This window comes from Meira miltonrushii (genome assembly GCF_003144205.1).
Source record: "Meira miltonrushii strain MCA 3882 unplaced genomic scaffold FA14scaffold_1, whole genome shotgun sequence".
In the NCBI taxonomy this organism is placed as follows: Eukaryota; Fungi; Basidiomycota; class Exobasidiomycetes; order Exobasidiales; family Brachybasidiaceae; genus Meira; species Meira miltonrushii.
The window spans coordinates 1,091,702-1,104,831 of record NW_020289943.1 but is presented as its reverse complement, the minus strand read 5'-3'; the positions used below and the strand labels follow the sequence as shown (position 1 = coordinate 1,104,831).

General features: G+C 44.1%; 5 protein-coding genes across 5 annotated transcripts; 4 read left to right on the top strand and 1 right to left on the bottom strand.

Moving 5' to 3' along the window:
- Positions 1 to 103: 103 nt before the first annotated feature.
- Positions 104 to 523, top strand: FA14DRAFT_152321 (uncharacterized protein; the record flags this gene model as incomplete). Its single annotated transcript, XM_025497524.1, has 2 exons — positions 104 to 236; positions 306 to 523. 2 exons carry the CDS (start codon positions 104 to 106, stop codon positions 521 to 523), a joined length of 351 nt encoding a protein of 116 aa, XP_025357200.1.
- A 1,920-nt stretch (positions 524 to 2,443) lies between these two features.
- FA14DRAFT_183264 (uncharacterized protein) lies at positions 2,444 to 3,963 on the top strand (the record flags this gene model as incomplete). The annotated part of the gene is made up of 2 exons (XM_025501303.1): positions 2,444 to 3,202; positions 3,375 to 3,963. The coding sequence occupies 2 exons, from the start codon at positions 2,444 to 2,446 to the stop codon at positions 3,465 to 3,467; spliced, it is 852 nt and encodes a 283-aa protein (XP_025357199.1). The 3' UTR covers positions 3,468 to 3,963.
- An 818-nt stretch (positions 3,964 to 4,781) lies between these two features.
- Positions 4,782 to 8,957, top strand: FA14DRAFT_119093 (uncharacterized protein; the record flags this gene model as incomplete). Its single annotated transcript, XM_025496334.1, has 1 exon — positions 4,782 to 8,957. One exon carries the CDS (start codon positions 4,782 to 4,784, stop codon positions 8,955 to 8,957), a length of 4,176 nt encoding a protein of 1,391 aa, XP_025357198.1.
- A 558-nt stretch (positions 8,958 to 9,515) lies between these two features.
- On the bottom strand, positions 9,516 to 10,201 carry FA14DRAFT_169818 (uncharacterized protein). The gene is made up of 3 exons (XM_025500238.1): positions 9,962 to 10,201; positions 9,702 to 9,854; positions 9,516 to 9,602 (listed from the first exon to the last, which is right to left on the bottom strand). Exons 1-3 carry the CDS (start codon positions 10,167 to 10,169, stop codon positions 9,595 to 9,597), a joined length of 369 nt encoding a protein of 122 aa, XP_025357197.1. The 5' UTR covers positions 10,170 to 10,201; the 3' UTR covers positions 9,516 to 9,594.
- Positions 10,202 to 10,298: 97 nt separating this feature from the next.
- On the top strand, positions 10,299 to 13,052 carry FA14DRAFT_169817 (uncharacterized protein; the record flags this gene model as incomplete). The annotated part of the gene is made up of 1 exon (XM_025500237.1): positions 10,299 to 13,052. Exon 1 carries the CDS (start codon positions 10,344 to 10,346, stop codon positions 13,050 to 13,052), a length of 2,709 nt encoding a protein of 902 aa, XP_025357196.1. The 5' UTR covers positions 10,299 to 10,343.
- Positions 13,053 to 13,130: the final 78 nt, after the last annotated feature.

Sequence of the window (13,130 nt, the reverse complement as noted above, 5' to 3'; positions counted from 1 at the left end):
CCATGGAATTAAACGCTGATGAGCATGATCTGCTCCTGCGTGATTACTCTTTTATCCTCCATCCCAGCATCTCTTTTCTGCTTTTTAGGAATTCTATCCGAAGATGTATGGACATTATTTCGTATTGGCATTCTTTTTGGCTGTGCTGTTAAGAGATACAGCGCTGAAAGCCACAGATGCATCATCTTCTGAAAACCGTCCTAGTCCAAAGAAGTATAAATCAGTTGCCAGTACATGTAAGTGTCTAGCAAATGATTAAATAAATTCACTTTCTGACATTTTATTTTGATTAAAAAAAAAAATAGCACAATCGCACCAACAACAACAGAATCCTGGTATCTCTCAGCTTATACCACCTCATCAAGATAAAAATGCTGCATTTCAACGAATGTTTCAAAGATTAAACGAAAAGATTGAAAAGGCAAAAATTGAATCTGAAAAACGAAAAGAGGCAGGTAAATTAAGAAAAACGGATTTGGATCTCGAACAAAGTTTTAAACATTTGAAAATTTCCAAAGATTGAATGATTCATTTCAATATATCGTTCTATCTTATAGAAGAATCTTCTTGTTTGGTACAGCTAGAATGAATGCCACGATTTTTGCTTTATTGAGATATGGATAATCGTCAATGATTCGTAGGTCTGCATTGCAAGGATAAATGCACGAATTTGCAGTATGCGCCAGAAAACACTGCTCTAGTGCCCTGCTAGGTACTGGCTGACAGGCGCCCATGTACGCACACTGTAGATGCAATTTTTTATACGCGTAGGCGAGTTGAATTGTTCAGATCAACGTTTGCAGGCTTACCTCAACTTTCGATTTGTTAGGCGCGATCAGGTGGAAAGATGGATAAAAAGTGATGGAGTAGATCTGCACATTGCACGATTGCATGTCAGATTGATACTCACGCAACGATTTACTGGGGTATGATAGAACTCACACGCTTTGGGGATAAGTATACTTCTAGCCAAAGTCCACAAAAAGCATCTTTCAATCTGAAATGGTGAAAAGAGGAGAATACCCTCTTCACTCCGCCATCATTATGTTTGAGTATGTTATCACCATTACATCACAGAAATGTACAGCCTCATCAAATTAAGGTTTTGAAGTTGACATTCAAATGGAGCATGGTAGGGACGATCACCAGTTCATTCACAGCAAGAGTAGACAGGGGGGCTTAAGCAATTGGTGCACTGCATGAATCCAAATGACCCAAATCGATGATGAAGTTCGGACAAACTTGGTAGGCTGGCAAGCCGTGCGTTTGGTATTTTAATATTCTTGGACCGCACGCTACCAAGTGCGGACGGAAGGAAATACGTACGACACTCACACACACGCGCCGGCGCGAAAAGACAGGCTTACAATCTCACACAATCTTTTTCGCGCGCCAACGCACGCTAAATCGAATCAAAGATCGGCGCGTTACAAACCGACAGAAACAAGAGAGAGCGCATGCTGTGTGCAGCTTAATCTCCCCCACAGACATATATACTCCGGACACGCATGGCAAGTGAACCCTTCAAGCTTGTGATAACTGATTGATAGGGATGAAAAAGATGATGAACATTACTGAATCCGAAGAAGCAATTTGTAATAAGAGCCCTGCTGTCAGCATTGATTGGTATTGCATAAATCTGGATTGGATGACAGTCAATAAAAGCTCTTGCGCGCCTTCCATACATGAATTTAGGCAGATCCCCTGCTTCTACTCAAATGTTCCAACCCCCCCTGCCACGCGTACCTGCTTAACAACATATCTTGGTTTGATTTTTTATTGCCGATGAGCCTTTTTGGCTAAATGATAATTTGTGTGAGTGTTTGACAAGTGCGCCGCATATCTACTTGAATTGTGCACCAAATAAAGATTGCATACTGCCACCGCGTCGTCCCTTTTTAAAAAGCAGCAGCACTAGTGCCGATGACAAGCGTAGTGCATGGAATTAAAAAATAAAAGTCTTGGAAGCTTCACTCATTTTCTCATTTTTTAAAATAACAGAAAAAGTCTGATTTCAAGTTCAGATTAGAGTGAGGATGCAAGAAGGAAGTTACGCATGCATGCATGGGCACTCTTATTCAGAAACGGGAGCGAATATTCGGTAGGAAATTGCAAATTTGGTATTAATGGCCGCGCCCTCACTCTTTCTCGGATGATGGGCTTGCTTGGCTGTACGCATAAGCACGAAAACGGACATACATACGTACGTACAACGTTAAAGTACACAACCCCTCTCCGATAAATGATTGCCCCGCTGAGAGAGAGAGAGAGAAAGAAGAGATCGAAAAAGAACCTTCTGGAGGGAAAAGGGTTGCAAATCAAACCTACTTCATCACCACATCTTCCAACCTTGATCGCTGTGACTTTGCATTTGCAAGCATTGATCCGCTGCTCCATCTCTCATATAACAGCATCTTCAGCTCTTATTGTGGGGTAGGCCACCATGGCTGATCGGCATTACTACGATCCAAGAGATCATCGACGAACACATGAAAGTGCGCCATACGAATCGCCCCATTCATCTTATCGAACACAATCCGACCAATACAGACCATCCTCTTACGCTTCTTCACAAAGATGGCAAGACGATCAAACTGCTCCTCCGCCTTTGCCTGCTCTCAGCGCTGGTGGTGTGAACAGAGGTAGCAGCAGTAGCAGTAATGGTGGAAGAATGCTAGAAAGCATGCATTATCATCCTTCTAGTCATTCTCGATATGCTTCACCACCTCCACCGGAAAATTATCCTCGTCAATCTCCGCAACAGAGTCGTACGCATCAACGTGCTCAATATGCAGATTATCATGATGCTCCACAATACAGTTCAAGCACTCGCCCAATAAGTGGAGATCGATATGGTCATTACGAAGATCACGGTTATGATCGTGATTCTCGTGCCAGTCATAGAGGTGCAGCATATGAAGAAATGCCGACTCGATATTCCGCAGATCCTCATTCCAACACGCACCGCAGTCAGTCATATCACCAAACCCGATTGCCTTCCTCACATCACACCTCAGCCATCCAGAGACAGCCCATTTCGCCTGTTCCAACTCATCATTCACCACATTATTCAGCTCGATCTCATATCCAATCATCACCGCATTCACGCTATGAATCCGCTCAAAATCGACATTCTCGACCTCAATACGACATGGACGGAGATCGTGCAGCATACAATCAACATTATGAACCAGATCGAACGGTGAGTAGTCTTTCTATTTGTGCTTTTAAGATACACCTCCACTGCATTTACTGTCGAAAGATAGCATGGATTTCAAAGAGTACATGCCAAAAGCCTCTTCGTGGGATTGCAGTCTCCAATCTTTTCGCCCTTGATGGATGAGCTCTTCCCAGCCTCACCTTGTCTGGCGTAGTTGTGCTCCTTATTACCGCCGCCGCCTTTGAAGTTGAAATCTCTTGATCAGATTCAAATCACAATATCTCGGATTGCGCGCGCGCACGCGTAAATGAGAAATGATGCTAAGGATGCAATGCATCTTCCACAATGCACGAACCCTCCTCTGCTTCGTACGGGCTGAGCATTTTTATTTTTCAAAAGAAGAGGAAAAAGATTATCAATCAAAAAAAAAGAGAGGAGGAGGGATTGCTGGCAATTCGGTTTCCCCCCAAAAGAAAAGAGGAGGAATAGAAGCGCTTGCGCTAAGAAGAAAGAAAGTACGCTGAGATAGCTCATGGCAAACATCATACTTTTTTTTGCATATTGAAAGACACGTATCATTCGGCTTTCCCCTTCTTTGAAGGCGCATATAAGCCCGCTCCATTCTTTTGATTGCCTTTTGCGCAATACCTTTTCATTCTTGCCCCTCATCTTACCACGTTTCTTGGCGTGCCGTATGCAAGCGATGTCTTTCAGCGGCTCTCCATCTCATTGAACATAATCACATCAAGAGCAAACACTGACTTTCCTCTTTTGCTATTCTTAGTGGTCTCAATATCCATCTCAATCGCCACAAGCACAGCGTTCATCACATTATCCTCAAACAAGCCAATCTTCTCGACCTCAATACCTCTCACCCGATCCTGAATCACCACCACATCGTACGTCAGCTTTGCATGCAGAAGAAGTAGAGGGAAAGATGCCTGTCTCTGCTGCACCCAGCAAACCTGCGATGAGCATTTCATCCCTTCTTGGCTCAAGTCGAGATGAACCAGAGCGAGCACAGTCTTCTCGAACTTCTCGTGGCTCGCAAGTAGGCACTCCACAATCAGGTCATGCAAACGCATATTCACCACCGCCTCAGTTGGAGGATGACAGAAATGCGCAATCATCACACCTTGGAAGAAGGCAAAGCTTGGACAAACGTAGCAATGGAGAATCTGCTTATCGATCAAGAATGTATTCGGATTCTCCTTCGCCTTCTGGACAGGAACGAAATCTTTCAACATCTCCGATCGATTCCAAACGAACGGGTGTTAGCACGATCTCCAACTTGCTCGACAATGGCAGAAGCACACGCATGAACACAAGACGTTCATCTCTCAGAGGTCAGCCATTCGATGTGGCTGTGGAAGAGGATCACAAGCAAAGTCATTCGCCTATTGCAAACGGACACAGAAAGAGTGATTATGCAGATGCAGATGATGCAATCTTGTCCACATTGACATCGGATATGTCTCCGCCATTGCATCCTTCTCGCATCAAGGAGAACGGCGTAAGTGAAATGGCCGATGACAGTTTCGACTTTCCAAAACGTCGTGGCAGTCAACGTATCAAGCATCATCAACAAGTCGCAATCGATAAAGCTAAAGGACGAGCGGCCATGCGAAAGGCAGAAGTGGATTGGGATAGCGATCTTGAATCAGAGGAAAATCGTCCTTATTGGACAGGAGAGATTGAAATATATGCATCGCAATGGGATGATCGATTAGCGTGCATCGAAGAATCATACGAGACAAATTTGCTGGAAAAGGAGAAACAGATTGGAAAACGTTTGAGCCGTGGCTATCGAACAAGATATGAGCCTGTTCTTGCACGTGTCAAAGCTCGTGAGGATCATGAACGTCGTCAACGTGAACTTCGTCATGAGAAACGCAGAGACTTTTCACGCAAGCAAAGAGAACGTGAAGTGGATCTTGAATTGCTTGGAACGTTGGATGACGGAGATCATCGCAACAAGGCATACCGTCAAAAAGGAAAAGCTGGTCGTTATTCTGGCTTCCGTGCTTTGGCCGATGAAGAAGAGGACGATTTGTTGAATGAATTATTAGGCTCAAGCGATGACGAGATGTCGTACAGCAGAATGAGCAAAAAGCGTAGATACGATCATGGTTTCTCACAAGCAGCAGAGGATCTGGAGAGCATGTTGGATTCACGTGCATCATCTCCTGCATCGGCAATCGTTGAAGATGTTTCACTTCAACCTGGTGGACCAATGACGGAGCGCAGAGAAAATGCTTTGATTGACGCTCACAAAAAGATTTGGACAAGCATTGCTCGCAGAGATGTACCAAAAGTATACCGTATCGTACAAGCTGGTGTTACGAACAAGGCAATGTATTGGCGTAGATTGTCCGGTGTTGTTGCCCGTGAAGCCAAACGAGGCGCTTCTCGTGGTAACAAGACTGCCAAAGATCAACAACAGAGAGCACGCAAAGTGATGCGCGAAATGTTGGTATACTGGCGTAAGAATGAGAAAGAAGAACGTGAATTACGCAAGAAAGCTGAAAAGGAAGCATTGGAAAAAGCAAAGAAAGAAGAAGAAATGCGTGAAGCCAAACGACAAGCACGTAAATTGAACTTCTTGATCACGCAAACTGAATTGTACTCTCACTTTGTGGGCAATAAGCTCAAAACGAGTGAAGCAGAAGAATCCGAAGAGACAAGTGGTGGAAATAAAGCTATCTCTTCCACACCTGCACCAGGTGCTGATCCAACCGTGCCACCGATCGCGGGCGACAATGCTGCTGAATTGGCCGATGCAGAAGCACGTCTAGCCGAATTGAAAGATCTTGATTTCGATGATGAAGATGAAGCAAATCTACGAGCACATGCTCGTAAGAATGCTGAAGAAGCCGTCGCTGCTGCCAAAGCCAAGGCAACTGCGTTCGATCAAAGAGCTGCAGAAGAGCGTAAGAAGCTGGCAGAAGAACAAGGTGAAGGTAGACGGATCGATGAGAAGGACTTGGGAAAAGCATTCGATCAAGACGATCTCAATTTCCTCAATCCTTCTTCGATGGGCCAGATGGATTTGAAACAACCAAAGATGTTGACATGTCAATTGAAAGAATATCAATTGAAAGGTTTGAATTGGTTGGCAAATTTGTACGAACAGGGTATCAATGGTATTTTGGCTGACGAGATGGGTCTCGGTAAGACTGTTCAAAGTATTTCTTTGATGGCTTATCTGGCTGAAGTGCACGATATTTGGGGCCCTTTCTTGGTCATTGCACCTGCTTCTACACTTCACAATTGGCAACAGGAAATTAGCAGGTTTGTACCAAATCTCAAAGCCTTGCCATATTGGGGTAATGTCAAAGATCGTACAGTATTGCGTAAATTCTGGAACCGTAAGCAAGTGTCGTATCATCGCGATGCTCCATTCCATGTCTTGATCACAAGTTATCAATTGGTGGTTTCAGACGAGAAATATTTTCAGAGGGTGAAATGGCAATACATGGTATTGGATGAAGCACAAGCGATCAAATCGAGTAGTAGTAATCGTTGGAAGACGCTGCTAGGTTTCGATTGTCGTAACAGATTGCTCTTGACGGGTACTCCAGTTCAAAACTCTATGCAAGAATTGTGGGCATTGTTGCATTTCATCATGCCAAGTTTGTTTGATTCTCACGATGAATTTAGCGAATGGTTTTCAAAGGATATCGAAAGTCATGCCGAGAACAAAGGAACTCTTAATGAACATCAATTGCGTCGTTTGCATATGATCTTGAAGCCATTCATGCTTCGTCGTATCAAGAAGAATGTTCAAAACGAATTGGGCGACAAGATTGAGATTGATGTATTCTGCGATATGTCTGCCCGTCAACGGTACTTGTACAGAAACTTGCGTTCTCGCGTTTCGATTGCAGAATTGATGGACAAGGCACAATCTAATGACGATGCTGGATTGAAGAGTCTAATGAATTTGGTCATGCAATTCCGTAAAGTTGTAGGACATCCGGAACTGTTTGAAAGAGCAGATGTGGAAGCTCCTCTGGCTTTCACTCAGTTTGCTCAATCTGGCTCTCTTGCACGCGAAGGCGATTTGCTCAGCTGCGGAGATTCGACAAGAAGTTTTATTGAGTATGAATTGCCAAAACTTGTCTGTCGTCAAGGTGGTTTACTCAACGTTCCTGGACCGCATTCTCGGGCTGGCTTTGACACCCATTACTTGGGGAATCTGATGAACGTATACAGGTCTGCAAATGTCCACCAGTCATCAAACTTTAGCTTCCTTCCATTGCTCAATCTGACCGCATCAGATGTGGAAAAGTCAGTGCATGGAAATCCTTCTTCACGTATCATGAAGGAAATGGTGGCAGAAGCGGAAAAGCATACTCGCTCTCCATATCTGTACGATGATGATTTCGCTGCAAGTAGCGTGCGAGCCTTCGGAGATTTGACAAAACCAATTCCCACCAATTCGGGTGCTGCCCCTTCTATGCTGGTTCCACTCGATGGAATCGCTGAAGATTACAATAAGTCGTCTTTCTTGTCAAGTCGAGATGCAAGACCGCTCATCACTCCAGTCGTTGCGCCACCGGCAAAGTTGATTTGCAGCGATGGACCATTGACACAACATCAAGAAGGACTAGCACACGATGACGATGTTTCGATGATGTTGTACGGACTGGCACCCAGTGAACGAGAGTCCGAACCCGCTCTCCTTGAAGCACGAGAACGTCTTCCTTCGCTTCCACCAAATGGTTTGCTTGCCCAATCGGGTGACCATCAACTACCCGGAAGTGAGATGCGAGTGCCACAAATGGATAAGCTCATCACTGATTCAAGCAAGATGGCTAAATTGGATGAACTTTTGCGCGAACTCAAAGCTGGTGGTCATCGTGTTTTGATCTACTTCCAAATGACACGAATGATGGATTTGATGGAAGAATATTTGATCTACAGACAGCACAAATACTTGCGTTTGGACGGTAGTACGCGAATCGATGAAAGAAGAGATGCAGTTACCGATTGGCAAACCCGACCTGAACTATTTGTGTTCTTATTGAGTACCCGTGCTGGTGGTTTGGGTATCAATTTGACTGCGGCTGATACTGTGATCTTTTACGATCACGATTGGAATCCTTCAAACGATCAACAAGCAATGGATCGTGCACATCGTCTCGGTCAAACGAAGCAAGTGACGATCTACCGATTAATCACAAAGAACACGATTGATGAACGCATTGTCAGATTGGCAAGGAACAAAAAGGAAGTTCAGGATATCGTTGTGGGTAATAAAGCATACAGTGAACAAGGAATGGCTAAGCCACAAGAGATTGTCAACTTGTTATTGGATGATGATCAGATGGCCGAAACGATGTTGCGAAGAAAGCAAGAGGAAGAGAGAGTGCAAACGGAAGGTAAAGCAGCACAAATGAAGAGTAATGTTGCCAAACGAAAAGCCAAAGCTGAAGCGGCTGCCGTTGCAAGTCCTCAAATTCAAGGTCAGCCAACTTGGGCATTTGACGAAGATGAAGATGACTTTTTCGGTGCCAAAGTTCCACCACGTAATAAGATTACTGAGATTAGTGGGGCAGATACTCCATCACGAGATGGAAGGAGTACACCCAAGAATGGAAATGGTGGTGCATCAAGTGCAAAGAAGGAAAAGAAGAAGCCAGGACCGAAAAAGGCAAAGACTGCTGCTAATGGAGAAGGAACTCCGGCCAAAAAGAAAGGCAAGAAAAGTACTTTAGCAGGACAACAACAAGATGATGGATTTGGAGATCCAGAAGATATGAATATAGATCAAATGATGGCAGAAGCCATGTAAAAGTGAATAATCCTATTCCCACACACCACACACAATTGTATTTTTGCACATCATTTCAATACATCCTTTCAGAATGTTTTCAAACTATGAGGCGTTGTTATATAATCACCTGCGTAAGCGCGTAAAGAATCTTTAAATGAGGTGCGATTACATTTTTGATAGCAAGAAGTTTTATTCTCCACTCGATCAACTTCTTTCTCTACCAACATAAAACACATACATCAATATGTACGGCGGAGGAGCACCATCAGCAGCAGATGCTGCTAAACAAAAGATCGCAGCTCAACAGACGATGAAGAATTTTGCCGTTAGCGTTGCAACTTTGTATTCAAGTGAGTATTTGTGCAGGATTGATGCGTGCATGTACTGACAGAATACGTCTCCCTATCTTTTTGAAACAGTTCCATTCGTATTGGATTACATCTCAAGAATGTTCAAGTAAGCGTTGAATTCTCATGATGGGCACAAACAAATGTCAGAATGGCGGGTCTGAGCAAGCTCGCTGCGGGTTTTGCCTAGACACCGATGAAATTCAAATCAAGTCAAGCTCAAATAGATGGGAGTGAACATATTGTCCATTTAATGAATGCTTAGCTTTTACTGTATGATACATTATGTGAATGATGATGGATTGGAATCAATGACCTGTTGATGTGGTTGTTGTTGTTGTTGAGAGTGAAAGGTGTTGTTCATTGTCAGCTTAGATCATCTCTTTTTCCCTCTCATGAAGTGCTTCCTACGTACGTCTTCCTCCCGTCCAAGGAGATCCTTTGGCGGGTGTAGATGATCCGCTTGATGCTCCACTGGCCGGTTTGGATGGGATGGGTGCTGTGGTATTAGAAGCGGGAGTGGGTGTGTTGGCTGCTGCTGCCTTTTCCTTTAAGATTTGTGGTCGTTCTATTGTATAAATGGAAAAGTTGCGATCCGATCGAAAGGTTATATAGGCAGTTGCAGGTCATAATCAGCAAATTTTGTCTTCTTTACACCCTCTCTCAAATACTCACCTTGTGGTGGGATAGCATTATTTTGACTTGCTGCCTCTACTGCTTTCCATCTCGAAGCCAAGAATGCGACTGCATCTGTTGAACCTGCAACAGAGATGTTTCCTCTTCCTTTTACATCGTCCTGAAGAGGTTTTGCAATAGAGGGAGTCGCAGACATTGTTGCGAGTGTTATCAGGTATTGATAGAAGGTTTGAATGGCGTTAAGCATACGCGCAATAGTACATCACCGCTTATTGGAAGAGGGAATCGGAAATGCACCCTTAAGGCTGAATAATATCACCCAGGAGATTAAATAATTTTTTAAAAATAAAATAAGCTAATGTACATTATAAGATTTCTTCTTCTTCTTATCCCGCTCCTCGCTCAGGAAGATCAATTCAAGATGGGTTCAGGTAAAAAGATTTGGCAATCACCAACAGGAAAGAACATTCAAGCAAGGTTGGAAAATGCAGCACATGCTTCTGCACAGAATTCTAAACGTGGACCAAGAGCTTCTCCTATCTTGATGACATCAGGAAACAAAAGAGCATGGCGAAAAGCACATAGTGCTGATGCGACTCGAATGGCAGTTCCGGAAACAGCAGATCGACAGAGAAAAGCACAAGGAGAGGTTGAAGAAGAGGACGATCACTTCAATTTGAGCGCTCGCAAACAAAGATTAAGCAGAGCAGCCCGATTTGGATTTCTATCAAGTAAAGCTCCAACAATGTTACCTAATGCTTGGAATACAACAGTTGTGGAGTCATTGGACGATGTTGATAAGGCTCAGCTAAAGAAAGAATACGTTCTTAATCAAAATCGTCATTCCAAGAATGAACGTCTAGAGCCTTTGCGAAGCTCCATCTTGCGTCTCACAACCTCCTCGCCGAAAAGATATGCTGCTGTTCGATCTGTCTTGCGCCAGGTCCGGGCTAGATTAGGCCCTGACGAAGAAGGTTTTGAGTCACAGATCTTATCCGGACAGTGGTCGCCTTCAAGAATAGTGGAGTACGGGTGTGGAACAGGAGAAGGATTATGGGCGTCAGCATCTGTGTTTCGGGATAGCACGTCAGAAGGCAAGGAGCGGCTTACATATGAGGGATATGATAGCAATGTGCCTTATCTACGGGCTGCAGCAGATATGGTCATCTCGGCAAAGGAACGAGCAGCTCCGATTCTGCAAGGTGAGAAGTCGCACGATGGACAAGAAGATGAATTGGCGGACTTGGCAAAGATGCATATCTCATTACGAACAAGTCCTACTTCCAGTAATATAGCTGCACAACTATCGGGAGATAGAGATCCTTCTCAACCTGCAATCGAGCCAACGGAAGGTGATGGTACTCTTGTACTTTGCAATCATGCACTTTCAAATCTGCGCAGCGACTCTGCTCGGAATAATCTCGTCAAGTCTTTGTGGTCCAAACATCCCACTGCGGAAGTGCTTGCGTTTGTTGAGAATGGAGACGAACGTGGATTTGCTTGTATTGCAAGTGCACGGGAAGAGCTATTAGGGATCGGAAAGCGATATGAGAGCACTGAAGAGCAGCCTGATATGACTATCGGCAATCAAACATTCTATGCCGAGAACACAGAGAGCAATGAATCAGACGAGCATCAACAAATTCTTTCGGATCACCAAGAGTGCCACGTCGTTGCACCTTGTCCGCATGATAGACCTTGCCCTCTATTGCACGATTTCGAATTAAGTGAATCATTTGGTGAAAAGATTGGTAAATCTTCTCGTGCTTCTTCACCTTTGTTCCATGGAGCAAATCATGGTATGAACATTTGTGCAGCTTCGACACGAGTACATAATCCTGAAAATACAAGAAAGACAAGACAGACTCAATCGGACGTTGAAAACGCACAGCATTGCTACCTCGTCGTTCGCCGAGGACCTCGACCGACGTTCAATGATCGAAAACAATTCGATACCGATGACGTACGCGAAGCTTTGGCAGCTCGGGAAATATTGCGAAGAAGAGCTGATAAGACCAAGGTCGGAATTTTGGAAGCTCTTCGATCTACTAAATCTGGCACAAAGACAGAGATACCCGTTGCGGAAGAGATCAACAGTGAGGATGAGGCTGTGTCTTCTTCTACATTGGCTGAATTGGGGGCAGAGATGGAAAAGGGAGATAATCAGGCACGCGAAGAACTTTTACGCATCTTACCTCAGATCATACAAAATCAAGCAGGTGACAAAACAGAAGATATACCAGAAGCACTGCAAATGGCACAGAACGTACTAGAACAAAGCGCACAAATGGCGGAAGAAGCACAAGATTCCGTTGAACAAGAGGATGCAAGTGCGGCAGAGGAGAGTTTGAGATTAGCAGGTGCCATGTTGGAACAGCAGCGGGAATTGTCAAACGCACAAGAGCAAGAGATTATTTCGGAAGGTTTGGAACAAAAAGATATCGAAAGTATGAGAATTGATGCCTACAGTTGGCCTAGATTGATCATCCCGCCTCTCAAGCGAAGTGGTCATATGACCGTAGATGCATGCACGGCACAAGGCTCAATCGATCGATTTGTTTTGCCGAAATCGCTTGGTAAACAAACGTATCAAGATGCACGAAAAGCAAGACAAGGTGATTTGTTACCGTATCCACCAATCGAAGAGAAGCCAGTGTTATGGGAAGAGATAGATCTAGAAAGTGGAGATGAGAGCGTAGAAGGACTTTCGCAAGATGAATCACCGGTTGCAATGATTGAAGTTCAAAAAATCAAAACGGTTATGAGACGTATTCCGGCAGCTTTGGAATCTCAACGAAATACGATGAGACCTAGCACAAAGATTAAATCATCTTCGAAAAGAGCAGGTGATGGAAAGGCTTTCATTGATTGGCCAAAGTCTAGTGCTTTGGCAATCGGACCTGATTTAGTGGCAAATGCTGGTATGAAGGAATCCAATGAAGCCATTCCCGGGTTATCGTCATCGTCCTCTTCTCGACGCCAACACTACAAAGAAGGCGGAGAAAGAGCTATTGAGCAATTGGAACAATCACAAACGTACAGCAAGAGGAATAATCGCAAAAGCTCTTTGGCCAATTTCGACAAAGAAGTTCGAGATGCATGGGCAGAAGATGATGCTCATGCTGTCTAAGAGGAGCACAACAAATTGTATTTTTATCACACCTCAATCATATCGATACCCCATGCAAAATCATCGTTATGTTGGATT

Excerpts from the sequence above, each read along its gene's own strand:
- FA14DRAFT_169818 (XM_025500238.1), bottom strand. The coding sequence starts at position 10,169 with ATGCTTAACGCCATTCAAACCTTCTATCAATACCTGATAACACTCGCA. Across the intron at positions 9,855-9,961 it reads TAATGCTATCCCACCACAAG|AACGACCACAAATCTTAAAG; the intron begins GTGAGTATTTGA and ends TTTATACAATAG.